At 57.7% G+C, this 27,398-nt stretch overlaps 2 protein-coding genes across 11 annotated transcripts in view; both read right to left on the reverse strand.

Annotated features, from left to right (window-relative positions):
* Nucleotides 1-2,807: 2,807 nt before the first annotated feature.
* Nucleotides 2,808-4,569, reverse strand: HES6 (hes family bHLH transcription factor 6). Of its 2 annotated transcripts, none has more exons than XM_026491457.4 (4): nt 4,391-4,569; nt 4,230-4,316; nt 4,030-4,111; nt 2,808-3,803 (listed from the first exon to the last, which is right to left on the reverse strand). In XM_026491457.4, exons 1-4 carry the CDS (start codon nt 4,469-4,471, stop codon nt 3,379-3,381), a joined length of 675 nt encoding a protein of 224 aa, XP_026347242.1. In that variant the 5' UTR covers nt 4,472-4,569; the 3' UTR covers nt 2,808-3,378. The 2 variants fall into 2 exon arrangements, with proteins under 2 accessions (XP_026347242.1, XP_026347247.1); XM_026491462.4 differs by having other exon boundaries at nt 3,675-3,803; nt 4,070-4,111.
* Nucleotides 4,570-8,975: 4,406 nt separating this feature from the next.
* Nucleotides 8,976-27,398, reverse strand: part of PER2 (period circadian regulator 2) — a 37,953-nt gene continuing 19,530 nt past the window's right edge. For 5 of the 9 annotated variants that reach the window (XM_057306097.1, XM_057306095.1, XM_057306088.1 and 2 more), the window contains 13 exons: nt 25,108-25,214; nt 24,409-24,562; nt 24,031-24,139; nt 23,172-23,297; nt 22,678-22,759; nt 21,312-21,471; nt 21,099-21,223; nt 20,069-20,233; nt 19,042-19,281; nt 16,809-17,638; nt 15,490-15,676; nt 14,270-14,462; nt 8,976-13,335 (listed from right to left, as the gene is read on the reverse strand). In XM_057306097.1, coding sequence (XP_057162080.1) covers nt 13,005-13,335; nt 14,270-14,462; nt 15,490-15,676; nt 16,809-17,638; nt 19,042-19,281; nt 20,069-20,233; nt 21,099-21,223; nt 21,312-21,471; nt 22,678-22,759; nt 23,172-23,297; nt 24,031-24,139; nt 24,409-24,562; nt 25,108-25,214 — 2,809 coding nt within the window. In that variant the 3' untranslated portion in view covers nt 8,976-13,004. The remainder of the gene's footprint in view (nt 13,336-14,269; nt 14,463-15,489; nt 15,677-16,808; nt 17,639-19,041; nt 19,282-20,068; nt 20,234-21,098; nt 21,224-21,311; nt 21,472-22,677; nt 22,760-23,171; nt 23,298-24,030; nt 24,140-24,408; nt 24,563-25,107; nt 25,215-27,398) is intronic. The other 4 variants (XM_026491448.4, XM_048214244.2, XM_026491444.4 and 1 more) reach the window with 1 other exon arrangement.

Raw genomic sequence — 27,398 nt, forward strand, 5'->3', positions numbered from 1 at the left:
ACAGGTAGTGTAAACACTGCTTTTAAGCAAAGTTGCTTTAGAGCAGAGCAATGAGGCAGAGGCTAAGGGGATATGGCAAGTCCAGGGCGGTTTTATCTCCTCTTTCTCCAGATGGAGCTATTTCAGCTTCTTTGTAGAAGGATGCAGAGGGTGGAGAGATGAGTGATGCAGCAGAGTCACTGCGAGGTGGGAGGGGACCGAATCCAGTGCCTGCGGGGAAGGCTGGCACCGTCCTGCATCATGATGGTAGGCAGGATGCCTGGGCAGAGGCCCAGGTGGGTATGGTTGGCAGAATAATGGCCCCCCAAGATGTCCACATCGTCATTCCCAGAACTTGTGAGTGTGTTACCTCACGTGACAAAAGAGGTTTTGCAAATCTGATTGACGATTAAGGACCTGGAGACATGGAAATTATCCTGGATTATCCAGATGGGCCCAGTATCATCCTGAGGGTCCTTAAAAGTAGAAGGAAGAGAGAGTCACAAGGGTTAGAAGGAAATGTGACTATGGAAGGGGGGTGCAACAGATGCATTGTTGCTGGCTTTGAAGGTGTAGGGAGGGGACACCAGCCGAAGAATGTGGGTGGCCGCTGAAGCAGGAAAAGGAAAGGAAGTGGATTCACTTCAAGCCTCCAGGAGGAAATGTAGCTGTTCTGAAAGCTCTAGGCTCTTCTTTAGCCTGGTGAATCCTGTGTCAGACTTCTAACCTACAGAAATGCAAAATAATAAATTAATGTTATTTTAAGCCACCAAGTTTGTGGCAATTTATGGCAGCCATAGAAGACTAATACGTGGGGGGCGCCTGGGTGGCACAGTGGTTCAGTGTCTGCCTTTGGCTCAGGGCGTGATCCCGGCCTTGTGGGATCGAGCCCCACATCAGGCTCTTCTGCTATGAGCCTGCTTCTTCCTCTCCCACTCCCCCTGCTTGTGCTCCCTCTCTCGCTGGCTCTCTCTCTCTCTGTCGAATAAATAAATAAAATCTTAAAAAAAAAAAAAAAAAGAAAGGCTCTTCTCCACTTTCTTTAAAAAAAAAAAAAAAAAAAAGAAGACTAATACGTGGGCCAGGGGCTCGAGGGGGAGGGAGGCATATCTCAGGAAATGAAGAAGCAAGGCTACCAAAGTCAAGAGCAAGGCCTGTGAGGGAGCCTAGGGGGTTTCAGAGAGAGGAGGTGGTATGAAATAGTTGTCTGGCAGAGTGGGAAATTTGCAAAGAGCTTCCAAAGCAATGCAGGCAGGAAGCTGGTGGTCCAGACTGCAAAGAGGCGAGAGCAGCTCTCACCCCATAAAGGCTGATCGTGGTCGCTGCTCCGGGAACCACTTACGTATCTGAGAAAAGAGGCTGCTCTTGAGGCACGCGGTAGAAGCTGACTCGATCGTAGGTGGGAGGAGCGCAGGACCAGAGCTCTGGGTTAGTGGCTTCTGACCTGAGGAGGGTCCTGATCCCAGCGACACCTTTCTCCCCAGGTCAGCCTCCTGCACCTTGCATCCCAAGTCTTGGGTCCCCTTGGCCCTTTTCCAGGGCCTCTGGGAGAATGTGACAAGTGTGGGTATGAGAGGAAGGAGTTCATGTCCCTTCAAAACAGTCTCTGGCAGGTGCCCCCCCCCTCAATGGCATCAGAACTCATCACAGTGGCCTTTGAGTGCTATTGGAAGCCACAGGCAACAGAGGTCTTGCATGGGGACCTGTGTTCCATCCGTGTCCCTGTGGACACATCCTACATCAGTCTGTCTGGGACAGCTAAAATAATCCCAGGAATGACGTTTCCGTCCCTCCTGAGCCCTCCCTTATGGAGCTGCCTTCCCCACCCCATTCCCATCCCCATCCCACCAACCTCTCCCCAGTCACTAAAAAATAGGTTGCGTCTGGTTAGAGCCTAGTGACTGAGGTCTGAGACTGAACCACAGGGGAGCCGATGTGAAACGCCCCTGGTGGCCAGGACCCGAGGGGGGTGGGTGGGATGGTTTTGTCAAAGGGCTGCTGGGAAAGATGTTCTTGAAGCAAAGGTGCCCAACCAGAGAGGAGACCCAGGTTTCGATCCTGAGTTGTCACACCGCAGCCCCAGTCTGGGCATTGGCAACCCAAGCTGCTTTGGGGTCCTGGAGCAAGAGTGACTGGGCTGGGCTCCCTGCAGCAATGACCGCTATCAACTGACCATATGCTGTCTGTGGGCCCTGGCCCAGCCCAGGAGGGAACCTCCCTCCACCCCTGCTGCTCATCCCATCCCCCTCCTTCCAATGTTTCTGACCTCTTGGGCCCACTTTGACCGCTAGTCCAAGCTGAGTAGAGCCATGGCGCTTTCACTTCAAGCCATGAACGGGGAGGGTCCCTGTGTCCCTGAACTCATGGTACTGGGGGAAGATCCCTCTTCTGTCAGGAAGAGACCACCTCACACAAGTAGACCAACGTCTGCATCACGCTCATGGATCCTAAAACAGGTCTTTGAAAGGATCTTCCAAACCACATGGCTAGGAAGCACGCATTAGTTTTGTCCCTAGAAGCTCATGAACCAGCGAATGATGGGGGACAGGCTGATCCCCTGTTGCTTCGTTACTCTGGAGACAAACCCCATGGCAATGGCATCCATCTAAGGATGCACACAGCTCCCGGGGACGTGGAAGCACTGTCCGCTGTGAGACATGCCACAGGGTGTCTCTCTCCACCACCATTATGCTCCTCACAGTGCTGACAAAGGGTGAGAGGCTTTAGAAACATTCGCCAGCATCAGATACAAGAAAAATGCCCCTCGTTTAGTATTTACACATTAGACACATCAATGACACCACATCATTCAGTCCTACTCCAGAAGGGTAACTAACTCTCCAAAATCCTTTATTTAATAAAACTGGAACATTTGATGGTTATCTAATACACAGACTCAAGATGTCCAGGGAGCTTTGCTTCTCTCTGGCAGGTGGAGGAAGCCCCTGCCTCCCCTGTGTCCTGACTCAAGTGGCAAGTTCAAGCTTCTGCTCAGCCCAGGGCTGTCAGGGTCTGAGGTCTCCCTCTGTCCCGTCACTAGTGCCCAGCTCCGAGAAGGGGTTCAGCACCATTCTGCTCATCTCTGCCCCCAGATCCACACAGTACCTGAGAAGGCTGGGACACTGGAACCCTGGAGAACCCTGTTAGTTCTGTAAGATTCCTCCTCCTGCCTGTAGCTCCCGCCCTCCACCCACCCACAGGTCTGTGGGGTCCATAAGATATACTTCCTTAAGAAACAGGGCTAGGGGCCTGACTGGCTGGTCATCCCAGACTGCCCTGCAACCCAGCCACTGGAGGAAGAGAGCCAAGCCCCTGCCCCACCACATCTGGACCTCAGGGAGGAGGGAACGGAGCAAGTAAAGGCCACACCCACCCTTGCAAACCTCGGGCTGGGGTTAGTCACCAAGGCCTCCAGACACTCTGGGCTATGCGGGCAGCAGTCAGGCTGCCCAGGGCTGCTGGCACCAAGTCTGGCCCTTCAGCAGGAGCTCGGGTCAGTTCAGCCTCTGGGGCCTCCTCCAGGTCGGAACACAGGTCGTCCCCGGGGGCTGGGGGGCTAGGCAGAGGGGACCCCAGGACCCCTCCGGTGGGCCAGCCGCTTCGCCCGGGGGCTCCCGGAGGCCCGGCCAGGGCGTCCCCCAGCAGATCCCTGAAGCTGCTGCCCTCGCGCAGAGGCATGGACTCGAGCAGGTGGTTCAGGAGTTCTGCGGCGACGGTGGCATCGATGGCCTGGCACGTGGACACGAACGTGTGCACCTCGTGCATGCACTGGATGTAGCCAGCCGCGAAGCGCTCGCTTGCTTCCGCCTGCAGCTGCTCGCGCTCTGCGCCCAGGAATGGGAGGGAGAGAGCGGCGCCCCGTCGGGTAAGCGGCGACTGCTGTGGCCAGGCCCAACCACCCCGCGGGGACAGGGCTCACCCAAGAGACCCGGAGGTCGCCCTCGCTGCCGACAGTGCAGGGGCGCCGGGCGGGGAAGTCCCCAGTCCGCGGCGGGGGCGGGCTGGGCAAACGCGTCCCGCGCCCCGCCGGCGCGCCCCATCTCCACTCACCGCGCGCCCGGCCCCGCAGCGTGCCCTGAACACGCCGCACCGTCAGCTCCAGCACCTCGGCGTTCTCCAGCTTGGCCTGCACCTGCGCCGACGGGAGCGCCGGGGGCGTGTGGGGGGTCGGTGAGGCCGGGCCGCGTCGCGACCCCCGCTCCCTGGCCCAGCGACCCCTGGGCGCCCGCCAGCCCGCCTGCCCGTCTTACCTCGGCGCCCGCCAGCAGCAGCCGCAGCTCCTGAAGACTCTCGTTGATCCGCGCGCGCCGCTTCTTCTCCACCAGAGGCTTCCGGGCCTGCGGGAAGCGGGCGACTGAGGCCGGGTCCCGGGCCTCCCGCCCGCCTGCCCCCGTGAGGCCCCCGCCCTCACCTTGCGGTCCCCCCGAGTCTCCCAGCCGTCCTCATTCTCCCGGCTCGTACGGTCCCGGCCAGGTGCCAGGGGCGGAGCCATGACCCGCACAGCCCAGAGCGCGCTGAGCGCGGCGAGGGCGGCAAGCGCTACGAGAGCCCGCGCCCCTCGCACCGCTCAGCGGGGCCGGCCGCAGCCCTCGCGCCTTCGTGTCTTCCGCCCGCAGCGGCCCCGCCCCTTTTATAGCATCTTATTTGCATCTGAATGCACGGATTGGCCGCGCGGGCCCCGAGCCGCCGGCTTCGAGGCGCGCCGCAGCCAGTGGGAGCGAGGCGCATTGTCCGGCCCCACCGCCCGGGTCAGCAGGCAGCTGGTGGGGCGTGGTCGGAGGGCGGGGCCCCCAGCCCCGCCTCCTCGCAACCCCAGCGGCTTCGGGCACCGGAGGGGGGCGGTGACCCTGAGAGCTGCGGCCAGGGGTGCGCCTGTTGCCCTCCCTACCTGAGCAAGGCCCCTAGGTCTGCTGTGCGTGGGGGCAGCATTCATTCGATCACACTTATCTTAGCTCGTGCAAGGTGCCTCCTGAGAGGAGCGCTCGTATCGCGTGCCGATATGCTGGATTCTGTAGGGCAGAGCCACAGTCAAGGCCGCGGTCTCTGGACCTGGAAAGGTCTATGGGTCCGACTTGGGATAGCTAAGGAGCCCCGGGGAGGTGGGGGCCCATGGGGTAGCCTTGGTGGGAGCGGCCCCATGACTCCCTGGAGTTTCTTGCGCATTTGTGGGTCCCGACACCGGACTCGACCTTCGACACGGCCCTCCACCCTCGCCGGGATCCTCGTGGGGCGGGGTCCGCCGGCCCGCCGACCCGCCGGCGCCGCCCCTCCTCCAGGCGCTCCTTCTCAGGTCACCCTTCCTCCGCCCGCCCCTTCTTCCCTGGAACCACTCCCCCACCACCAGCTGCCCATTCTCTTCTAATCATCATCGCTGTCCCTCCTGAGCTCCCCATGTCCCCCTAATCCCCTTTGCTCCCCTGTCCCCCTTTGACCTCTCTTTCCCTCCCAGACATCCCCCTCCCCCTCTGTACATCGCTGACCCATCCCCACACTTCCCTGGTCCTCCTCCCCGCCCACTCTTCCCTGTCCTCCCCGCCCGTCCTTCTGTGGTCTCCACCCCTGTTTATTCTACCCAGCCAGTCTCCTTGGTCCCCCTCCTCCCCGCCCCCTCCCTGTCCCCCCCCCCCCCCCCCCCCCGGCTCCCTTTCCCTCCCAGCCCTCCCCTCACCAGACTCGCGTAGGCCGCCGTCTGGTTCCCGTAACTTGATGCCCATGACAGTTGGCAGCTGCCGCCGCTTCAGTGGAGAAAAGCGGGGGCCGCGCCAAGAGCGACAGGTGTTGGCCGCGCCTTTGTCTAGGCCCGCTTTGTCCGGCGGCGGATGGCGGGTGAGGATGTGTCCGCCAGACGACCGCCACCCCCACCGTGGGCAGCCCATCTGCCAGACTGGCCTCCCTGCGGGTGGGGTGCGTGGGCGGTGGGGCCCCGCCCTTGGGCAGCACCCTGGGGACCGCCGCCTGTTCCCTGCTCCCTGGCCTAGGTACACTTCACAGCACAGTAAAACTGGAATGGCAAGATGGGCTCTGGCCACCAGGCCTTTGTACAGACTGAGTCTTCCACCTGGAACACTTCAACACTGCTCCAAATATCTATTTCCTCACTGTTTAGGTCTCAGCTTCCCTATTCCTCTTCCTCTTCCTGGTGGGAGTGCACCTGCCCTGCAGTAGCACTGCACCCCTCGCCAGTCCCACACTACTCACCAGGGACTGGGATTGTCAGGGTCTGGTCCACACCCCTCCAGACTATAAACATCCCTCGTCGAGGGTACCTAGGACCTCCTATCTACCTCCAGCACGGAGCTTGGCCTCAGCAGAAGCCTGGGTAGGTAGGGAAGGTGAGGGGATGTCCCAAGCCTGGCTGGAAAGCAGTAGGGGAAGGAAACATCCAGAGACTGCAGTGCAGTGGGTGGTAGGACTAGGCCATAGATATGCCCCACTCCAGGCACCTGAAGATGGATCTTACAGCCCTTCCTCTAAGATTTCACTTTGGGCTTCCCATCGGAAAGACCTTTACAGACAATGAGTTTGGTAAGAGGTTTGACATTTCCCAAAGTCACCTCATGACCTCTATCTATAACTACCTGAGAGTTTCTTCTGTTGATTTTCACCTCTCTTCACTCAGCCTCTTATTTGCTTCTCTGTGAGCAGGCTTCTAAGACCTTTCCAGCCTATATCGCTCACCCAGGTGGAAACCTACTCCCTTACTTCAGTCATCCCCTGCTGTTTCCCCAGCATGCCAGAAAGCTCAGGTCTCTTCCTTCCCCCTCACCCGACAGCTGAGAGACCCAACTGTCCTTCTCCCCTTACTCCTAGTGGTGGGGCTGACAGTGGAGGGGGCTCAGTGTGGACCCCACGAGAGCCCATACCTGGTCTGTGGCTTTGCTCTTCTTCACCACTTAGACATCAGTCCAGGGAAGAAGATCTTTAAGTAAGTATAATTAGGTTTCCACTACTTTGAGAATCAGAAATATGAAAAAAGAAACTCTGATATTTCTTGTAGTCTGATGCATATACCTCCCATTACCCATTATATTATTTGAACAAAGCCGAACAGGTATTTTACAATGCTCTTCATGAAAGGCAGTTCCTATTGGAACAGCATGGTCAGCGCCCTGGGAGAGGCCTCTGGGAAAAGATCAACAGAACACTTGATTGGATGGGGCATGGGGATGGGGAGGAAGGCATGATAAAGGCGAATAATGCAAGCAAAAAATGAGAGGCAACTAGGAACTCCAGGAAAAACAAAAAGCTCTCCCCAAAGAGAAATGTAATCTGAGCACATTGAGTGATCTAGAAGCTAATAGTTCTTTCACAGTCACAACAATATAACACTGTTCATGAGGTTTCAACATTTAGAATTAACCTATAGAGAAGGCAAGAAAGACTTATTATGGTTATGGAACATGATATAAAGTTGACTTTGTAAAAACAAAAGGATAGATGACAGTTGTCAGGAGAAGGGAGGAGGCTGAAGGGAGGGATAGGGACCTCAAGAGGCTTGTCTTACATGGGAAGGTGGGGTTTGAAGAATGCTGTCTGTAGAGTTGAAGGAAGGAGAAATTAAGTGCTGGGATATGCCTCATTGTACCTGAAGAAGTACCTGCAGAAGTACCCCGAGGAAAAAAAGCACAAGGATAGAGCAGAGTATTAGGAGTCAATAAAATCTTTGGTTGGACAAGAAGTTGCCCAAGGCCCTATCTTTGAAGTTCACCTCAATTTCCCTTAGTGGGTCTGCTGGCTGGCTGGCTTGGCCTTTTCCTCCCAGAAGGCTGGCTGTTCCATCTCAGGGCCACCAAGCCCTCTCTCCCTCCTTTGCACGACCTCCCCTAGTGGACCCATTTCCTGCCATTTGTCCCTTGGACTGATCCTACCTTCAAAGGTTGCTTGAGCACAGACTTCCTGAGCATTTGGGCCCTTTGATCCCCCCAGATCCAGGGACAGAGGCCAGCAGAGGTTGGGTAGGGCTGTGGTGGCCACAGGGGGACCAGTTAGCGGCAGGGGTGGCAGGCCATAAATCCCCAGGGAACAAAGGCAGCAGCCAGCCTATGGATGTCCAGGCCCCTTGTAGGCAATCAGCCCAGAAAGCTTGGAGAAGCTCCTTTTGGTCTGGAAATAAAGCGGGGGGGGGGGGTGACTTTGGGGTTATATGGTAAATAAAAACGCAATTCAGAGTCCGAATGGCACTCAGTTCGGTGAAACAGCCATATCTGGCCATGTAAAGCCAGTTTGGAGAGGCTTCCATACTCACTGGGAGGACTTTGCCTTTGTTCCCCCACCCCCACACGTCATTCCATCACCACCAGGCTAGAAGGCAGGGAGTCAAGTCCTCCCTCCTGCTCAGGGAGCTTCTGGGAGCCTGGGCACTCTTTTCCCCATGGTACTGGCATGAAAAGTGGGAGGAAGCTGGACACCTGTTTTGACCAGGCCCTGCAAGGCCTCATCACCGTGGCAAGGACTGGGTTTGTGGGGTGAGGGGACTGTGCAGTGCTGCCTCTACGGTCTCTGATGGAGACAGGAGGCCTTTCTGGCTGGAATCCTTCTGCCCTCTGCCTTCAGCCCCATGGCCAACACACTGCCAGCTAGCCCAGGAGGAATAGACAACCTCCGGCAGGGCACAAAGGGAACAGAGTAGGTCTCTGGGGCCATCTCAGAGTGGAAAGGAGCTGGGGGCTGAGTCAGGCAGTCCCACCCCTGCATCTGCAAGCAAAAAGCCCATGAGAACACTGGATGGCAGGATTAGATTTACATCTTGTGACGGTCACATCCTAAGAATTCACCGCGCAGCTCTGGCAGCGAGCGGTGAGGGCGCGCGGAAGAGAGACGCCCACGCGCACCGCGCAGGATGGGGCCGGCTGTGCAATGGAAGACAGGAGGGAGCCCTTTGTGACGGAAGTGTCCCTCACACGGCATTTCTGGAGTTCTTTTTTTTTTTTTTTAATCTTTTGGTAATCTCTGATCTCTACTGTTCTTGCTCTGTGCTATGTTAAAAATACACACAATTAACAACAAAAATATACTTGCTTTATTTACCAATTTTCTAAAAAGCAAAACAGTCATAAAAAGACATGAGCAGTAAACAGACCTATTGCACGGGGTGAAGACAGTTTCGTTTGGGCGTGAACAAACCACTTGTCCGGCAAGGCTTACCAAGTCGTTACACAGACTCTGAGAGCTTATTTACAGGTCTTTGTAGGAATAGATTAAAAAGAAGGCTCAGTTTAAAATTGAGAGAAAGGTCTTATAACCCTTGTGTAAGCACACGTACTAAAGGAAACATGTCTCGATGCATGGCACCGTGTAAACAATTTCACAAAATGCTCCTAGTGTCGACTTCCCAGCACGTGTCAAAGCTACGCACTTAACAATCAATGAGCACAGATCAAGTAATACAATAATGCTGATGGTAAACATTCATGACAGTTGTGTGTTCAGGTAACGTACATGTGCCCTTGACTAGCATCTAACCCCTTAGCGATCGGACCTCAGAGGCAGGAGGCACGTTTGGAGGCATCTAGTCCCCACACAAATGCACAGCCCATCACCTCATTTGGGGCATCTGAAGGCGCTGTTACTTTATAAATAACTTTAGAAAAACACCAGTATTCTTACACTTGAGTTTATGAAAAATAGGACTAATATCCAAATGTAAGACTGAAAAGCAAGCAGATTACAAGGAGGCTTCATTTTCTCTAGTAGCCGCTTCTCTGTCAGGGGACAGGGGAAGCCTGCTTTCTTTTCCGTTTCTGCAAACTCAGCCCGATTTTAAGTTAATTGTTTCACCTGTGGTAACCTTCCATTCACTCCAGGGACCAATACAGCTTTTCCCTAATCTTTGGGATACGTGATTTAACGTGAGGTTTTGTAACGAGATTGGCGGACTGGCCTCACTCTTCCACAGGTGTCCCAGTGACCAGACAGTGATGGTGATGCTAGGACCGTCACTGCAGGGACCAGAAGCTGCCCGAGTGAGGTCAGGCTCATGAAAAGAACGAGAGCCGGTGTCCCAGCCCAGGGTGTGGGGAGAGGCAAGCTCACGGCACCCAGGAAAACACAGACGAGGTCACCAGCTCACAGTGTCGGCGGTGACTGTCTGCCAGAGCTCACGTCTGGGGGGCTCCAGCTGAAGGACAAACACCGACGGTCCCAGATGTGGCGATCAGAGCCTGGTCTGCAAAGGGAAGTCACCACAGAAATAGTCAACACCATATTTTATCTACATATGGGTCATGGTCTGAAAAGGATGTGTGCTAGTCTGATGGAGTTGGCCACACAAACCACCGGCCACTTCTGGTCAGAGTGAGCACCTCTCCTTTGTTTGCCCCAAACGCAAGCTACATCAGATGGAAACGTTGGCCACTGCAGTAGCCGAAGCAGAAGCTGCTGGTTTGCTGAATACGGGTCACGCCGTTTCACGCGAAACACTTTGACAGAAAATCAGGAGAGGCTGTGATCTCCATTTGGTGCGTTTCAGAAACATCTAGTTTGACTAAATGATGATTTAGATACAGACCAGCCCCCAGAGGACAGGGTCTGATGTGATCCGAACACACCCTGGGCGGCTCCGGAAGGACCGGGACATCCCGGCTGTTGGCCACAGCCTGGAAGATGCGTGCGGACGCCCCCCTGAGAAGGCTCCTCAAGTGCGTGGACCTCCGACAGCCCCGGGGAAGCCTCCCCGCTGCGTGCAGAGAGGGGATTCGCTCTTTCTCAAGTTAAATACTAACGAAATCTGTCCCAAACTCTGTATTTACGTTTTTAAATATAAAAATGTATTTCCTCCCAAACCCTTCCCACCCTCCAGTTTTAAATCATTCCTTCAGAAAACTGTGGTTTTCTAAAACAAAAAAAGCGACATAAGTATATCTGCCCATTTCATTACAAACAGATGCAAAAATCTTTTCATCGTTTCCGAGCACCATCCAATGTAGGTCACGGGCTGTCGGGCGCAGGGAGGAGCGTTAGGTCCGCTCTTCACTTTTGTGACTCGAGGGGGCTCCACTTTCCTCCTCTTTGTCGTCTGCGGCTTCGCTGAGACCCAGAGCAGGCGTCTCTTCCTCATACGGTGCACAGATGTTGTCTTGTCCCTTGTTCTCACAGTAAACACATTCCTTAAAGGGAAAAATGTAAAGTCAGTAACAAATGACGTCTTCATTACCAAACAGTGGTTCGACCTGAGGGAGGTGCGGGTGACCTGGGGTCAGCAGCGAGGCTGCTAGAGGAGAGCGCGGCGGGTGGGAAGCCTCTGAGGGGCTGCCAGGACCCCACCTGCTCCTGAGAAGGCCAGAGCTGCTCCCCAGGAGCCCCACTCTCCACTCCCCAAGGCGGGGGGGGCGTCAGGGCCCTTATCTGAGAGGCAGCTGTACATGGTGAGGGGGTGGCGGAGCTGGTAGGCTCGGGCCTACTGTCCCAGCTCCTCCCCTTCCTGCCTGTTGGACAGCAGTCAAGGTCCAGTTTAACGGCCTTCTTCAACCTCAGTGTTCTAATCCGGAAAATGGGTCATCAACAATCTGTCGTCCCCAACTATCTGTTAAGCACCTGTAATGCGCCAGGCAGGGCCTAAGCGCTGGGATTCACCAGGGAACAAAGACGAACATCCCTGCCCCAGCCGGGGGTGGGGACATCCTGGTAGGGGAACACGGCACACGGACGAGCCCCGCAATCGTACTCTGGACCTTTAGAGCCGCCAGAGAAGGTGCCTGATGGAGAGGGGTTCTGTGACGCCCTGCCCCCACAGGTGGAGCCTCCCTGCCCTTCCCTGAGGTGTGGGCTACACTCAGTGATCACCTCCACAAGCAGGAGGTGAAGATGTGCTGGACGGTGGTGTGGGACCCCCGAGGCTGGGTCCTAAGAGGCACTGTGGCTCCCTCCTGTCCTCTCTGGGGAGCCAGCTGCCATGCCATGAGGACACCGGGGCAGCTCTGAGGAGAGAGGCCCATGTGGGGCGCTTGAGGGAGCGTCCTGGGAAGTGTGTCTTCCAGCCTTCAGATGGCGACAGACGCCCCAGCCAGCATCTTGCCTTCACCGTAGGGAGAGACCCTGAGCGAGAACTGCCCGGCCAAGCTGCCCTTAAATTCCCAGCCCAGGGGCGCCTGGGGGGCTCAGTGGGTTAGGCGTCTGCCTTCAGCTCAGGTCATGATCCCGGGGTCCTGGGATGAGTCCCACATTGGGCTCCCTGCTCAGCGGGGAGTCTGCTTCTCCCTCTTCCTGCTGCTCCCTGCCTCTCTCTATCTCTCTCTAATAAATAAAAATCTTCAAAAAAAAAAAATTCCCAGCCCAAAGAAACACTGGGAGACCATAAGTGTTTACTGCTTTAAGCTACTAAGGTTTGGGGTTTTTTGCTATGAGGAAATAGACCCAGTCCTGTGGCGTGTGACAAAACCCCCCGAGGGAAGCCAGGGGGAGCCCTGTGACTGAGAGAAGGGCTTCCAGGTGCAAAGGCCGGAGGCAGGAGCCAGCCTGTGAGTTCAGAGACAGGCGAGAGGCCCATGAGAGGGAAGAGATACAGCAGATGGGGGGGGGGGGGCGTGTCACATTTTTATGGCTTCACGGCACTTTCCTCTGTGCTGGGGCACTGCTGGCAGGGACGTGACCATGGGGACAAGGAGGCAGGACATGCAGGGGGCAGGCCACCATGAAGATCCAGCTGAAGGAGCACCGAGGCTTGGAGCAGCGGGCAGTGCTGGAGGGGATGGGGGAGGCCGGGTCTGTCCTGAAGGTGGAGGACAGAGATGGCAGCACGTTCGGTGGCTGACAGACACGGAGACCCTGAAGCCAGTGGCTTCCAGGGTGTGGGGCTCAGGGGGAGGCAGGGAGTGGGGATGGGCACAGACCCGTCCCAGCAAGTCCTGCACAGGCACCCAAGGCTGGTGGGGTTGCTGTTCCCACCGTTACCTAACGGTCTCCGTGGACGTTGAGGGTCCAGGATAGGAGAGCTGACCCTTGTTTTGCTTGTTTGTTTTTTAAATTGAAAACAGACTTGAAAGAAAGAAACAACATTCAGATTTCAGGATGCAACTGAAATGGAATATTCAGAAGATCTTTTTGGGAACAAGGTTGCCAAGTTCTTTAAAGTAGACTCCACCGTGCCATGGTATCGTTTGTCTCCATGAGCAAACTCTTTCTAGTTTTAGAAGTCGGAAGTGCACAGCACAGCGGCAAGGACAGGAGGGACGGTGCCCTCGCGGCGCAAAGCAGCGTGCGGAGCTTACCGCGAGGTCCAGGGCGGCGGGCAGGCGGCCGGCCCGCAGCCACGGGTGCACGGCCTGTAGCTCCTGCCTCTGGCCCTCCGTGAAGCGGGGCTGGGACTTCTGCATCACTCTCAGCTTCTCCCGGTCTTCCTTCAACACTGTTTCCAGATTCCTTCACAAGACAGAAATAAGTAAGCTTGACAGGGTCTTAAGGGGTTTTTTCAGTTTTTAAAAAAAATACACTCTTTTTCTAGCAACTCTTTCAGGATTAATTAATTTTAGGTGATTTGTTTGATGCAAATTTCCTTTCTCTTTAAAATAAATTACCCTACTTAAGGTAACTTAATCTCCCTAGTCAATAATCTGTAGTTTTTCTATTAAAATGATAACCCAAGTCACGATCTTGGTTTTGTTTTAAATCAGGGGCACCCGGTACCCGCAGACACTTGGTTCTGCGCACGCTGGTTAACCGGAGACCTTCACCATCATGCAGTTGATGGAATAACCGTCCCTGGTCTCCTGCAAACACTGGGCTGGCTTGAAGCTGCCTTGGAGACGGAGCCCCAGTATCTCCTCCCCCCAGAGCCCTGGCTGTCCTGAGCCTCAGCATTAATCCCTCTTTCTTTCCCCAGCTCCCCCCACTCGGGGGCTCCGAGGTGCAGGGACCATGGCGGTCACTAGAACAGCCTGACACGGAGTCACGGCGGCAGCGGCACAGACCCGCTGGTGGCCCAGCCGCCCACCTCCCTTGCCCTTGGCTCCTGCATCTCTCGGACAGACACGCCCCATTTAGCCCACAGGGTGAACGGGCAACAGAGCAAAAGGGAGACGTGGGCACAAACGCTTCCTGCGCGTGGAGCGCGATGCCCGGGTGGTGGCGGGGAGCCTGAACTCCTCACAGCCCGCAGCAGGTCAATCTGCAGGGCTCCGGGACACACCGTCCACACGGCAGGGCTCCGCGGGACCACGGAGCCGTCCAGAGTGACCCTGCTTCTCCGTCTGCTGCGCTCCACTCAACCTGAGATGAGGCTTTCAGACGGAAGTCCCCCCGACTGGCTGGCCTTGCTACTGGGGGAGCCCCATGTCCTTAGGAAGTCGGGGCTCACCGGGAAGGCATCTGGTAGGTCATCATGACGCTGTCATCCGTGTCGGCCATCAGCAGCCAGACGGGGTCCTGGAGGACGTACTTGACGAACTGCTTACTTTCCCCCATGGCCGCCTTCGCTTTTGCTTTGTGATTATTCTCTGAAGACTCAACACTTCCAAAGTATTTGCTGGTATGACCTGTGTCACTGCTGCCTTTAAAAAACACAACACGTGGCAAGTGAAAACCTTTCACATGAAGCTAAACCTCATATGACGGAGCTGAAGAGTTTTACTTGGTAGCGAGTGCCTGGGTTGGCGGATTTTCCCTTCTCGTTCCAGTTCCCAAGTCATCTGGATAATACCAGCTAGAGCCACGGAGATGATTCTCCCCCGGGTCGGCCCTGAGAAGTCCAGATGGGGCTGCGTCTTAGAAATCGTGCTACCTTGGGACTTGTGGGTGGCTCTGTCGGATGAGCGTCTCGCTCTTGATTTCGGCTCAGTGGTGACCTCAGGGTCGTGGGATAGAGCCCCACATTGGGCTCTGCGTGCTGGGCGTGGAGCCTGCTTCAGATTCTCTCTCTCCCTCTGCCTCCACCTGGAAATTGTGTTCCCTGCCGCTTGACTAGGCCAGGCCACAGAGAAGCTGGTGTAAGTGGGAGGCAGCTGGCCTGGCACACCCTGCCGTAAGCCTCCGTGGGGAGCGAGGCCAGAGAACAGGTGGAGGCGGTGCTCCCAGTTTGTGGAGAGCGTGTGTGGCCGCTCCACATCACAGCTGAGTGACCCTCTCTGGTAAAGCATGCTGCCCACACCCTAGGCTCACGCGAGGGGAGCTAACTCAGCAAGGGGAACGCTACCGGCCCTCCTGGCAGGCCCAGAGAGCCCGAGGGATGGTCCAAGATGGTCTGAAAGGGCCGGCGGGGTGGAGGCCTGTAATGACAGCAATGTCCATAGCGAACGGGTGGAGGGAATGCTGACCAGCAGGGTGGGGGTAGGAGGAAGGAGCCCGAGCCTGCCGGTCACCACTGCTGTGGGCTCTGGGGAGCCACTTGGAACGCCAGCTGGATGCCTGTGGGGTCCTGGTCTGCACCGAATCCTGGGCCCTGAGTACACATAGGCCTGTGGCCTGGGGTGTGGGAAAAGCTGGGATGCCCAGGGACCACTGTCCAAACAAACCTGAAACCCAACGACGAAAACACGCCCACGCCATGGGATTTAGGTGCTGCCGGCACCACCACCATACCTGTCCCACTTCTGGACGTATCGCAGCCCAGCGAAACGGAGCCCAGGGAATCGGAGGCGGCAGAGGCCCCGCTCCCAGACAGGGCCGACCCTGTGGCCGAGCACAGGTCCTCGTGCAGCAAGAGGTCAAGCAGGCCGCTGGACGTGGAGAGGGCATCGCTGATCCGGGCGTCTGCGGGTTCCTCACGCTTCGGGAACAGGGAGAAGATAGCACAGTCAGGGCTTGGCGCTCAGAGCGGGGCTCGGGGGAGCAGCACCGTGCTGTCCACTCAGGGCCGCTCAGGGACAGAGCCAAGTGCGGTCCTCCTTAGGTCGCTGGCCCTCCCTTCACGTGCCAACGAGGAAGGCCCCATGAACACATCTCGCAGTTACTGGGACTACGGCCACACCCTTGCCAGCGGTCTGTGAGGATCATCTAATAACTGTAATTTTGGGACAGTCACACCAAAGACAGCGGTTCTTGCATCCCTGAGAGAAAGGCCTTCGGCTTGTTCCTGCACCCCAGCGGACAGGGAAGCAGGGAAGTGCATCAGCAGCACCCCAGTGGCTGCTCCCCCCAAACCCCCGTGGGGGGGTGCTCTGCCTTCCCAGCGGGGATGGCCTTGGCCTGGCAGCATCCTGACCCTCTGATCCTCAGAACTGTAGGCCCAGGAGCCCAGACACAGCAGTGGGGCCCCGGGGCCTCCGTAGGCCGATCATCTGCGACCCCGAGGTCACGCTTCCCCTCCTGGGAGCAAGGGCAGGGAGCGCCCGTGGTCCACACACCTCAGGCCCTCACAACACACAAGTGGTTCATCGCAAGCACAACCACAATTTCATCAGCCGAACAAGAACAGCACAGCAGCATCCCCTGGGACTTGGGAGGAAGGGCACAGATCGCCTGGTTTCAGAGCCCCCTCCTCTGCCTCCCCTCCCCCCAGGGTGCCTCTGCAGCCAGCTTCCCCCCCACTGCCCTCCAAAGGGCCTGAGTTCTGGCATGTGAGCTGACTGCGCTTTACCCTCGGAGTTTCATTTAAAGTTTTGCGGCTCGCCACGAGTCACGAAGCCGCGTGTGGTTATTTGGACCCCGTATTCACCATCGGACAAGCCAGCCGGCTTCCTGCATTTGGGTCCCCAAACCATTACAAGCTCCCCCGGGGCCCCTCTGACGGGGTCGCTGAACTGGAGTCATTCATTTCCAGCGCGTGTATTTACATCACGACTGGCACAGTCCGGCAGAGGCGTGTAAGCACCCGCGCAGGAGAGGAGGGCGCGGGTTTGCCCGCCCTGCGTGCCGCCTCTGCCGCCTGCTTTACAGGAGGAAGGGCAGGAAATGCTTACGATTGGCGACGCCTTCGGCTGCCGGTCCCAGGATGCGGCAGGTTTGCAGTCCGGCCCTGCACCCGCGGTCCCCGAGGACCCTGCTGTCCCTGTGGCCGTGGCGCTGCCCTCGGGGGCCTCCTCCAGCTGCAGCAGGTTGAGCTGCAGAGGTGAGCTGCCCCGGGACTGGAAGAGCGGAGGGGAGGCTCTGCCCGGGGGCCCAGAGGCGGGCGGCGGAGAGGCCGGGGTGGCTGCGCGAGATGCTGCTGGCCCACGCTCCTCCTGAGGACACGTGCATGGCGGTTTGGGGGGTGAAGTCCTACCAGGGAGCTCGGGCTTCGAGGCAGGGATCATCTCAGACAGAAAGTTAGGCTGGCCTGGGAAGAAGGCCTGGGGCAGGCTGGGGGTCACCGAAGGGAAGGAATAGTTGGGTAACACCAACGCCATGACTGGGGCCAAGGGGACAGTGAACGGCGGGGGCTGGATGGCAAACTCGTGCTGGGTGTCCATGGGCACGGCGGGCACTGCGAAGCTGGCCTGGGGAGCCAGGGGTGCCCCCGCCACCGTCCCTGGTGTGGGCATGATTCCTGGGGCTGGAAACACAGGCAGGGAGTAAGCAGGCACCGAGGCAGGAAAGGGCGTTGTGGGGCAGCTGGACTGGGACGTGTCCGATGGTGACCAGGCTGTGGCGTTCAGTCCCATCAATGGGGGCCGGTGGGGCGCAGGCCCCCCAGACCCAGTGCTCTCGGAGGAGTCTCGAGGCTTGGCCCGTTTGGACTTTAGTTTTCTGTTCTTCCCAGTTTTTTTCCAAGATGAATCTATTCCAGAAGTATTTCTTAGTCCTGGTGCAGCTAAAATAATGGGAAAACACCAGAGTTAAGATGTAAACATTTATGTGACACCTGCTGTATCACTTTTCAAACTCGTAGGCTCCGGGGAATGCAAGGGCACCTCCTGGTTCCGCAGTCCTGTGTTTCCAAACGTCAGCCTGCGTGTGGCCTCTCCGGCCACCATCAGGTGCTCCCTGGCCCTCAGTCAAGTGAGAACACTCAGGACAAAATGTTCATAAAACCAGAGTCAACCAATTTTAAGGACTGCCATTAATTGCAAGATCACATGCCCCGTTTTCTTCTGGTGTTAAAATGTCCTTTCTGTTACGAAATAAGAATGATGAAAAGTAGTATCTAAAAGGTTTCGTTTAAAAGGCTGGTAAGTCTCTGCTGTTCCCCAACACTGGTCTGTGAAATCTGAAGGGTAGGACCCCTGATCTCATCCAACCTTATTTTTGAATTTTACAGGCTTCGTCACTACTGTTCCTTAAGACGAGATGTTTCCTGCTTTGCCTGTCAGACGAAGCCTGGACTCCAGCCCGAGTGGAGGTCGGAGGGTGGAAGGGAGCATGCGCTCTTGGAGCCGCCTTCCTTCTCTTTGGTGACCAGTGCCTCTTGAAAAGGCTGGAGGTCTCCACGGGTAGCAGAAGGGACTCTGGACTTGTCCCCACGCCCCCCCGGGGCCTGGGCTAGTGCAAGCAGCACTTTGGCTGGGGGGTCATGCCACGCCTGGGATGGGTCCCAGGAACCTCAGTTTCTCCTCTCAGGTCACACAGGGTAACTCAGGGCTTTTGCAGCAGGTTGTGGTGACACTTCCTGTCAGCTGTGCCAAGGGGTGCTGCTTACCTTCGCTCTGCGCTGAAGACAAATGGGCCAGTCCAAGGCCAAGTGCTAAGTGGGCAGAGGCTTTGTGATTTGGACTCTGTCCGGTGTTCTTTCTAAAGGAAATCTGTCCCCTGGTGGGACTAGTGGCTGAAGCACTGGGCTCCTGGGACAGCTGCACAGTCTGTGCACTGCAGAAACTGCTGGCCAAGGGGGCAGGAGGGAGCTGGAACTCTTTATTAAGCCAGGCCCACAGGCTGGGGAGAAGAGGGCCACTCCCTCCTATGGTGTCCTCAGGAGTCTGATGCCACATGCCCTGTCAGTCCTGTGGGCAGGTAGGGATCCCTGCCCCTCACAGTCACCCAGGGAGAAACGTCTGACGTGGTGTCACTGCATTCCGCGGGGGCCAGCCTGGGACTGTCACTGCTCTTGATAGCACTGTTCCCCCAGGGACACCAGAGGACACCTGTTTCTGCAGAAACAGCCTGCACCACCACTACGTTCCAGCCTGCATCTAACTGGGGACGCTGCACACGTCGACAGGAGCACTGGACTCCGTTCCGCCAAGAGGAACGTTTTTAAAATCGGGTTTCGGCACTTACTTCTCTCACTCAACTGCCCCTTGGACTTTTCCTGCAAGTAATGATGGCAGCGAGACTGGAAGACGTTGAGTTTCCGCATCTCCCTGAACTTGAGCAGGAAGGTGTGCTCCTCCTTCTGGGTGTGGGCGGCCAGCACTTCCTTGGTGAGGCCCAGCGTCCTGAGGGGCTCCTTCTCCGGGCCTGGGACACACGGCCGGCCGGCCGGAGACTCGGGCCCGCTCACGGCATCTTCCACCAGCTCTGGAACAGAAGACAGGCCCCGGGGCTTAAAACTACGGGGAAACCCACACCGCGTCTCTGAAGAAGGGAGCCCCTCGCACACACGTGAGATGCTTCGCGCTGCCACAGCCCGGGGCTGAGATCCGTGATGCGTTCAGGCGTCTCTGAGAAGTTAACAATCAAAGGCACAAGGCAAGGACAGAAGCGCCACTGCCTGGGCAGCTCCAGGATCGGTCTTCGAAGCAAACTGAAATGTGGGGTATCTGGGGTTTCAGCCCAACATTGAAGATGCTGCCTCTGGGCTGCCCTTAGCTCTGAGAGCATGACACACCAAGCTGGTACCAGGCCCCTGCCCTGGTTCCGGTGCGACCGCCGTGACCCGTGGAACTGTGGGTGCAGACAGGACCCACTAACTCTCTTCCGTGCTTTTTCCCTCACCGTCCCTCCCTTCTCAGCAAAGAGCAAATCTGGGTTTCAATTCACTCCTGGGTGTCGTGAACAAGATAACTCAGGAATGGTGCCCTTGGCTGCCCTGCAGGTATGACCTGTCCTGGCTCCTTCCTCAAACAGGGGAGGGGGTAGGGACCCTCAGCCCCAACTGAAGGGGGATGCCCAGGACTCCCGCTGCTTCCCCAGGAGGCCCCTGCCCTATTTACGCCTGAGCAGACACCTGCCACTAGGTGGTGCCAGAGCGCGGCGGGGATCCAGACAGGTGTGGCCGCACCCGCCCTGCTCCTGCGCTGGGATTTCTCATTTTCATTGTTAAAACCAGACGGCCCCAGACATCACCCAAGAACCAGCGACCTACCGAGCTCAGGCTGTGGCTTCTTGTCGCCCACGTGGACGATGGTGCTGCTGTAGCTGCACTGGCTGGTTAGGGATACCACGCTCTCTGCCTTGTTGGGCAGGGCCAGTGAGGGCAGGTGCGCGCTGACCTCCGCGTGGCTGTTCACCCTGGAGGGCGACGCCGCCTCTTTATAAGAGAAAAGGGACACAGACACAGAAATGCAATAAAAGCAAAGCTCTCGGGTAAGAAACACCACTGTCCACATGGTGCGCCAATACCCAGGTGACCCACGCAGACTGCATAGACCGGGGCATGTGACGGGCTGTCCCCAGGTGTTTCTTCACAGGGTAAAGATGGAGAAGAGGAAAGTCTGAAATGGGCACAATTATAGTCTCCCAGCCTGAGTCCTCTAGGAGGAGGCGGGCGGCTGGGCAGCTGCAGGAACTCTGGGTCCACGGCCTCTGAGCAGGGCTGGCCCTTCCGCAGGCCCGTGGACAGAAGCCACGCAGGCAGCCAGGAGCCCACCCTCCGCTGGGTGCTGGCCAGTGGCTGGCTCTCTCTCCCCGAGGACTGGGGCAGGGACTATCCGTCACAGTGTGACTGCCCAACACCAGTGCTCCGTCAACAATGGGATACCGGATTCTGATCCTGGTAATGACCACCAGCAACACTCACAACGTTTGAGGGCCCCGGGATGTAATCTAACTCGTGGGGTGTGCTAACATTCAGAGGCCTGTGCCCCTCCAAGAGATGATGGAAACAAGACCTGCCCAAGAATGACAATGTGAGATGCCCCCAGGCCTCCAGCAGCCCCAACAGGACCCTAGCCTCCAAGTCCCAAATCGCCTTTATCTCTAGCTTGTAAGAAGGTTGCTAAGTTTTGAGCTACTTTGGTCATTTAAGAAACAGCCTACACCCACATACTGTGTCCTTGAAGCCGCTCAGACTTCCTATGGGAAGGGGCAGGGGGCTCCGGGCCTTCAATGACACCTGATCCCACAGCGGAGGACCCGAGTTATCGCACGCCGCACAGCTCAAAGCAACAAGACACCTGCGGAATGCAGCCCGGGGCTGGCCACTGCCTGTCGCTTATCGCTGGCCTTCTGCGTTGCCACGTTCACCGGGAACTCACACTTCCTCTTGAGGGTGGCCGCCTCACTGCAGCTCTCCAGGTACCTGTGCGGAGGGTCAGAAAGGGCTTCATGGAACACGGGAGCCCCGAGAGTGCGTGAACGAGAGGGGCGGGGGCCGGAAGTGCCCACACCTGATGACGCTGTCCAGGCAGCTGATCTGTTGGTAGGACCCAGCGGGCGGGTTCCTGCAGCCCAGCTCCTCAGGAAAGCCGCCTGTGGGCAGGCTGGTGCCCGAGCTGTCCCGTTCCACGGGGACAGCTTTCATCTGCGCAGAGGAACTATTTGGCTTTTCTGAAAGAAGGACAAAATAATTCTTTCCATTAAAACTTGTTTCCCCTAAAGAGGATTTTCTATTCAGAAAGCATTTAAATTTTCCCTAAAAGTCAGGCTGTGATTCTCAGACACAGAAACCCAGTGACAGCGGGCTCTTCAGGCGGCCCTGCTGGGGCGAGCACCACTGTGCATCCCTGAGGGAAGCTGGAGGGCGCCGTCACCAGGGTGGGGACCCGCTTCCCCCTGGGGCTTGTGGCACTTGGTCCGCGCTGGCCCCACGGTCAGGGACTCAGCAGTGGAAAAGGCCAGTTCTTCCTTGAGCTCCTGAAAAGTTCGAGGACAACAAGATTGCAGATGCTTTATGGTTGATGGATATGGCCTGTCCTGGGGAGGAGAGCACCCCCAGACACGTGAGCCGGCAGTACTAACGACAACGTGTCTCCGGGGCAGCCTGCTGTGGACGCTCCTCTTCCTGCCATCTCCACGTGCACCGCATGCTATTGCCTGAGGGGCCCCAGGGGCAGAGCCGTGTCCTGCTCCCCGATGCGTCCCCCAAACCCACACAGACTGCAGCAGGTGCACCCCCACATGTCCTGAAGGCCAAAAATCCTGGAGAAGAGGAGGCGTGGGCAGCCGTTGGAGGCTTCCCGGAGGAGGTGAACCCTGAGCGCAGAGGATCAGCCAGCGCCACCAGGGGAGAGGGCCGTGGTGAGCTCAGGCACAAAGGTGCCAAGTCACAGCGTGCTGAGGCGGGCTCAGGTGCTGGGGGGTGGCACACAGCCCCCTGTGCCTTTGGCTCCCCGGGAGAGGGGGCCCACGAGCAAAGCTGGTGCTGGCCACCTGGGACACTTCATTCACGCGTATGAATGCTTGTGGGTGGCCGGGCGGCCCCCTGAGGTGAGCGTGTGTTCACATGACTGTCAGCACCAGCCCTCCGGCCACTGCGCAGAGCAAGGAGAACAGGGGCCGGGGGGCAGAAATGCACGCCTTGGCCACCCCTTAACAGGGGTAGAGGGTGCCAGGTGCCCACCCGGTGACGAGGGTCAGCAAGACTGGCGGAGTGAAGGGCCACGCTGCCCCGCACCAACACAGAGCGGGGTTGCCGGACAAGGGGGGATGCAGCGGGCCTCAGAGGTTGATTCCCTGCCATCCAGAGTTAAAGTCAAAGCGGGTCCCTCTGGTCACACGAACGTTTTATTAAGGAGATGGACAGAAAGCTCTTACCTGCCGCGGAGTCTCCCTTTTGTTCTCCAGATTCCCCAGGATGACTTTTATCTTTGACGCTGCCACCATTTTTACAAATTTCCTTGAGGGGAAACAAAGGAGCACGTTACTCCCTCTAGGAGGCCCCGTAGCGGTTCGGCCAGAGCCCGCAGTGCGGACGGCGGAGAGCCGCAGACATCCTGCGACACCTAAGTGAGTTCTCAGGGAGAAATTGGGGCGAGGCAGGGCTGGAGATGGCCTTCGGTCATCTAAAGACCACAGTGCAACATGGCAGGTGACATTTTTGTGACGTCTTCACTCTTGCTTGATTGCCTGCTTTAAGTCATTTTCACCCAAACTGTAGCCACAGCTTTGGGCTGCTTCCCCCCTTTGAGAGTAAGACCCCCGAGTGAGCAGGGTTCCGAGAGCAGGCAGCCAGGGCTCTCTGGGCTCCGTGGCTCCTGGGCGTCCCCGTCTCCCCGGGACAGGGACAGACAGGGGCAGAAGAGACTTACGGTCCTCCTCCGGCGGGAGTCCTCATGACCGTTGCTATCGCTCGAGGACGTCTGGCTCATGAGGTGCTCATGGGACCCGTTGCTGCCCAGGCTCCCATAGCCGCTGGAGCCGCTGTGGGGGATGGGCTGGGGAGACAGCAGACGGGGGCCTTGGACCCGGTTGGGGGGCACAGCTGGCACTGTGGGGTTAGCGCCCCCCCCAACACGCCCATCTCGCAGAGAGGCCACCACCTGCCCGGGGCACTGGGTGAGGACAAAGTGGGGCTGGGCTGGCACCCAGGGTCAGGCTGCAGGGTGCACCCCAGTCCCAGTCATGGGAGACTCCCCGAGAAAGGATTCATTTAACCCTCTCCCTCAGTTCATACAGTGTGGGCCAGTCCGGGGTCTACCCAGGGGTTTTAGAAATAAACCGTGGTTTCGCTGCAGACTAAGGAGGCAGGGAAGCAGAGCTGCCCAGCCGGGGGACTGGTGCTCACGCTAAGTCTTCTTGAGTGCTGTGTCCCCAGAAACAGGGAGAAGGTATCCTCATGCCCCCCAGGTCCCGGCATGGTGACCCCCTCCCACCCCGTGCGCCTGTGGGGGGCCATGTGTGGGCTGGCAGCAGGGCCTGGGGGTGGACTCGGGTTCTGGCTGTATCTTTCAGTCACTTGCTCAGGGCTACAATTCAGACACAGTCACCCCGAATATGCAATGGGGTGCTGCCCCCAGCTATGCAGCTGCAGGTGTGCCGACTGGGCCTAGACCGCGGGCATCAGGGGTGCAGAGCGGAGTGGGACGGAGTGAGATGGCCACCCCGGGTCTCTGGGCAGCTGCCGGCCACTTACGCCGGGGGACAGGAGGGCGTGCGCCCTGTACGCACCTGCAGCAGCAGCCGGTGGATCTGCTCCGCGAGCCCCTGAACGCTGGGGGGCGTGTCCTTCTCCTCCATGGGCGACTGAGCTGAGAACACGTCCTCATTCAAAGGGCCCCTGCGCGGTGTTAGTGGCCCTGTTAGTTGGGCCCCGGGCTGCACACCCCGGCCAGGCTTGCCTCCTCCTGCAGACCCCCGGGCTGCTACCCGCCACGCAACGCCTCCTCCCTTCTGCTCACTGCTCTGCTGCGTGAGGTCCCTCCCACCTGGGGGCACAGGTACGTGGCGGGGAGGTGGTTGGGTCCTGGTCGCCCAGTCCTGCCCCGTGCCACCTGCTGGTGGGGAAGCGAGGGTCCCCGAGCCGCGCTGCGCACTGGGCGCACTCACACCCTGACTCTGTGTCTGCCGATGATGAAGGAGATCTTTCTGCTCCACGGATTGATGAAGCTGGACCAGCTGGTGTCCAGAGTGACGTACTCGCCATTCCGGGCACGGAACCGAATGGGAGAATAGTCGAAGGGCTGCCCGCCGGACTGCACAACTGCGAGAGTGGGAGCCACGTGGGTGTGAGGACCAGTGGCTGGTGCTCTCGGCAAGAGGAGAGCCGAGGTGCGCTCCACTCTGGAATCAGCTCAGAACTTTCAGAGATGCCAACCTCCTCAACCCTATGGCTTTCAATCCCCCGCTTTGCTTTAAGTTGCAACGGCAGGCTGTTCAGAAGTTTCCAGAAGTGCCACCACATATTTCAGGACACACACATCTCTGCTAGCCTTGACTGGTCTTCTCCAGGGGATGCTCAGTCCCCTGTGTCTGTGGGGCCTCGCTTGGTGGGGACACGGGTCATCCACCCCCGGCCCGGTCAGCACCCCTCCCGCCACAGCGGAACCCCCCACCCCGGGAAGCCGACAGTAAAAGCAGGCTGCCAAAGCTTCGCGTCCCGCAAAGGGGCCCACAGGAGACGGCTGCCCTTGACTGACGGGGCCAGGGCTCAGGCACAGAGCCGGGGCATCCACCCCCACTCGCTGGTAACCAATTTGACCCGTCCACACTGGCTGATCTCAGGATTTATCATGAAAGGGGACCTACTCCTTTTGTGGATGGTGAGCATCAAAGGCCTGTCACTGGGGTGAAGCTGCACGAGCACAGGGGTCTCGATCAGGTCCTGAGGTAGGTAGCCCAGGAGGGGGACGGCCCTGCAAGGCAAGCACACACAGGCGCTCAGCGGCAGCTCCCACCGGGCCTCAGCCCCAGGCGCTTCTAGACCGCTCCAGAATACCGCCCGCAGGCAGGGCGGCAGACCATCTCCAAGAACCCTCCTGCTCTTCGGGAAAAAGAGACAGACTGCAAATTCCCCAAAGATCAAGGTTTGAGAATTAGGCTAACAGAGAACCGTCTTTTCAATTAATTAGCCAACAAAAGCCTCCCCACCGGTCTGCAGTAGAAAACTTGGGCCTAGAAGGCCCGACCCAGCGCAGGCTCAGGGCTTTAGTGTCTTAGCTCTGAAGGAACACGTCATGATCACGTTTTTGCTGTTCCTTAGGAAAGATCCTAAGATCTTTTCTGTCTTCATGTCATTTATAAGTTCGGCCAGATGTGGCTGGCATGGCCTTTTTTAAACAAGTGTTGCCTGGACTCTGGAAAACTCTTTGTGCCTCCTTTCCAGCTCCAGAGGGTTCCCTTCTCCTATTACTTAGGCTACTGGCAGGCTGGGTGCCTTCGCTCTTCTCCTGCAGCTGCTTCTCTATCTCTGGGAGAAGGTTTTGGGGTGAACTTCCCAGTGCCCTTCTGCCTTGGTGTCCGGCGCCCTCTGCCCACACAGCCACTGTTCCCTCTTCCGAGCTGCGTCTCAGCCTCCCCCTGGAGGCCAGTCTTCTTGCATCTGAGCTGATGTTTCCTCAAACTCTTCTGCTCAAATGGAAGGACATTCTCCAAGTTTTCAGAGCAAAGCTTGCTCGTTCCCAGTAGAATGGAACTTTCTTGTGGGCCCAGTGTTATTATTTGATTTTCTCCTCCTGGTCCAAAACACACTCTCTCCAGGCCTGTGTTTTCCTTTGACAGGATGTACAAAATGTTCCCGGCGCTCTTCCAGGTCAAGGCTTGGTGGGGGTGAGTGGAAGGAGGGGGAAAGAGAAGGAGAGGAGGAGGAAGGGGAGGAGGAGGAGAAAGAGGCGGAAAAGGAGGACAAGGAGAAGGGGGAAGGAGGAGGGGAAAGGAGGAGGAGGAGAGGAGGGGGAGGAAGGGGAAGAGAGGAAGGGGAAGCAGTAGAAGGGAAGGGAGAAGGAAGGCAGGGGGGGAGGAGTCCTGGCCACCTGCCCAGCTGTCCTGCACTCCATGGGCTGGGCCACCTACAGGGCTTCACTAGGAAAGGCCCTGCAGACCGCCCACCATACACCACGTGCACCTGGAGTGCTCACTAACTCCTGCACGAGTGACACCTGTGGTGGCTTGCAGGCAGGCCTTCTCAGATTTTGGAGGAAAAAGAAATTATCCTGGGTTTGCTTTATGACTGCAGCTCCCCGGGCCCACCCTCTAAGACCCTGTTGGAAAGGGCTGGGTGGGGCCCAGGAACCTACACCTTGAAACCTTGTCTCTCCGGTGGCTCTGCCACAGGTGGTCAGCAGAACACCCATGAGCGGCCGGAGCAGGAGGCTGAAGGTTCCCTGGCTGCCTGGGAGCAGCTCCTTCCCAGGACAATCCGTGGCCTGTGACCAGGGTGGGTACCCAGTGGCCCCTGGCCAGGTGTAGGCAATGGGATGGGATAGACTGGATCCTTGACAGTATCTCAGGAGGCCACCCTGGCCCATTTGAGAAAGGCCAGAGTGCTGGTACATCTAGGTCCATTTCCCGTGGGTCTTCTGAGGAAAGCTCTTCCCCACCCCTGTCGGCATCCAGCAGCCAGCAGCATTTTCTGTTTCATGCAGGGGGAGCTGGGGGAAGGCACTCCATAGGCCTTGGGCCAAAGCCGGCCAACCCAGAACCTTCCCAGGATGGTAGTGCTTCCGACTCCAACAAGCACCATTTGCACCAGCCAGAGCGCCTTGGGTGGGAGACCGAGCGACGGTCCGGGAAGGAACGGAGGGGATCCCCCTGGAGTGGTCTGTGGCACACAGGCCGGCAGACGCATCTCTGCTGGGATCCTGCCAATGGCGTCTCCAGCTTCAACCCTAACTCTGTCCCAAGCACACCATCCCTGGCGGTTCCATCCTTCACTCATGTGCGATTTTGAAATGGGTTTCAACGGGATAATAAAGACAGACTCAATGAGAATGATGACCAGCTCCCCAGAATGCCCCACTTACACAGTATTCATACCGCAATTCCAGAATGCCTTCACTGCCTACAGACAGTTCAACATTTCTGTGGAGTATCAACTAAGC

This window comes from Ursus arctos, unplaced genomic scaffold, assembly GCF_023065955.2.
Source record: "Ursus arctos isolate Adak ecotype North America unplaced genomic scaffold, UrsArc2.0 scaffold_1, whole genome shotgun sequence".
Taxonomy (NCBI): Eukaryota; Metazoa; Chordata; class Mammalia; order Carnivora; family Ursidae; genus Ursus; species Ursus arctos.

Bases quoted from the DNA above. Each gene is read 5' to 3' on its own strand.
- HES6 (XM_026491457.4), bottom strand. From the start codon at position 4,471: ATGGCTCCGCCCCTGGCACCTGGCCGGGACCGTACGAGCCGGGAGAAT. The intron at 4,112-4,229 runs GTAAGACGGGCA...CCGTCGGCGCAG, and splicing joins TGCTGCTGGCGGGCGCCGAG to GTGCAGGCCAAGCTGGAGAA. The intron at 3,804-4,029 runs GTGAGTGGAGAT...TCCTGGGCGCAG, and splicing joins GCTGCGGGGCCGGGCGCGCG to AGCGCGAGCAGCTGCAGGCG.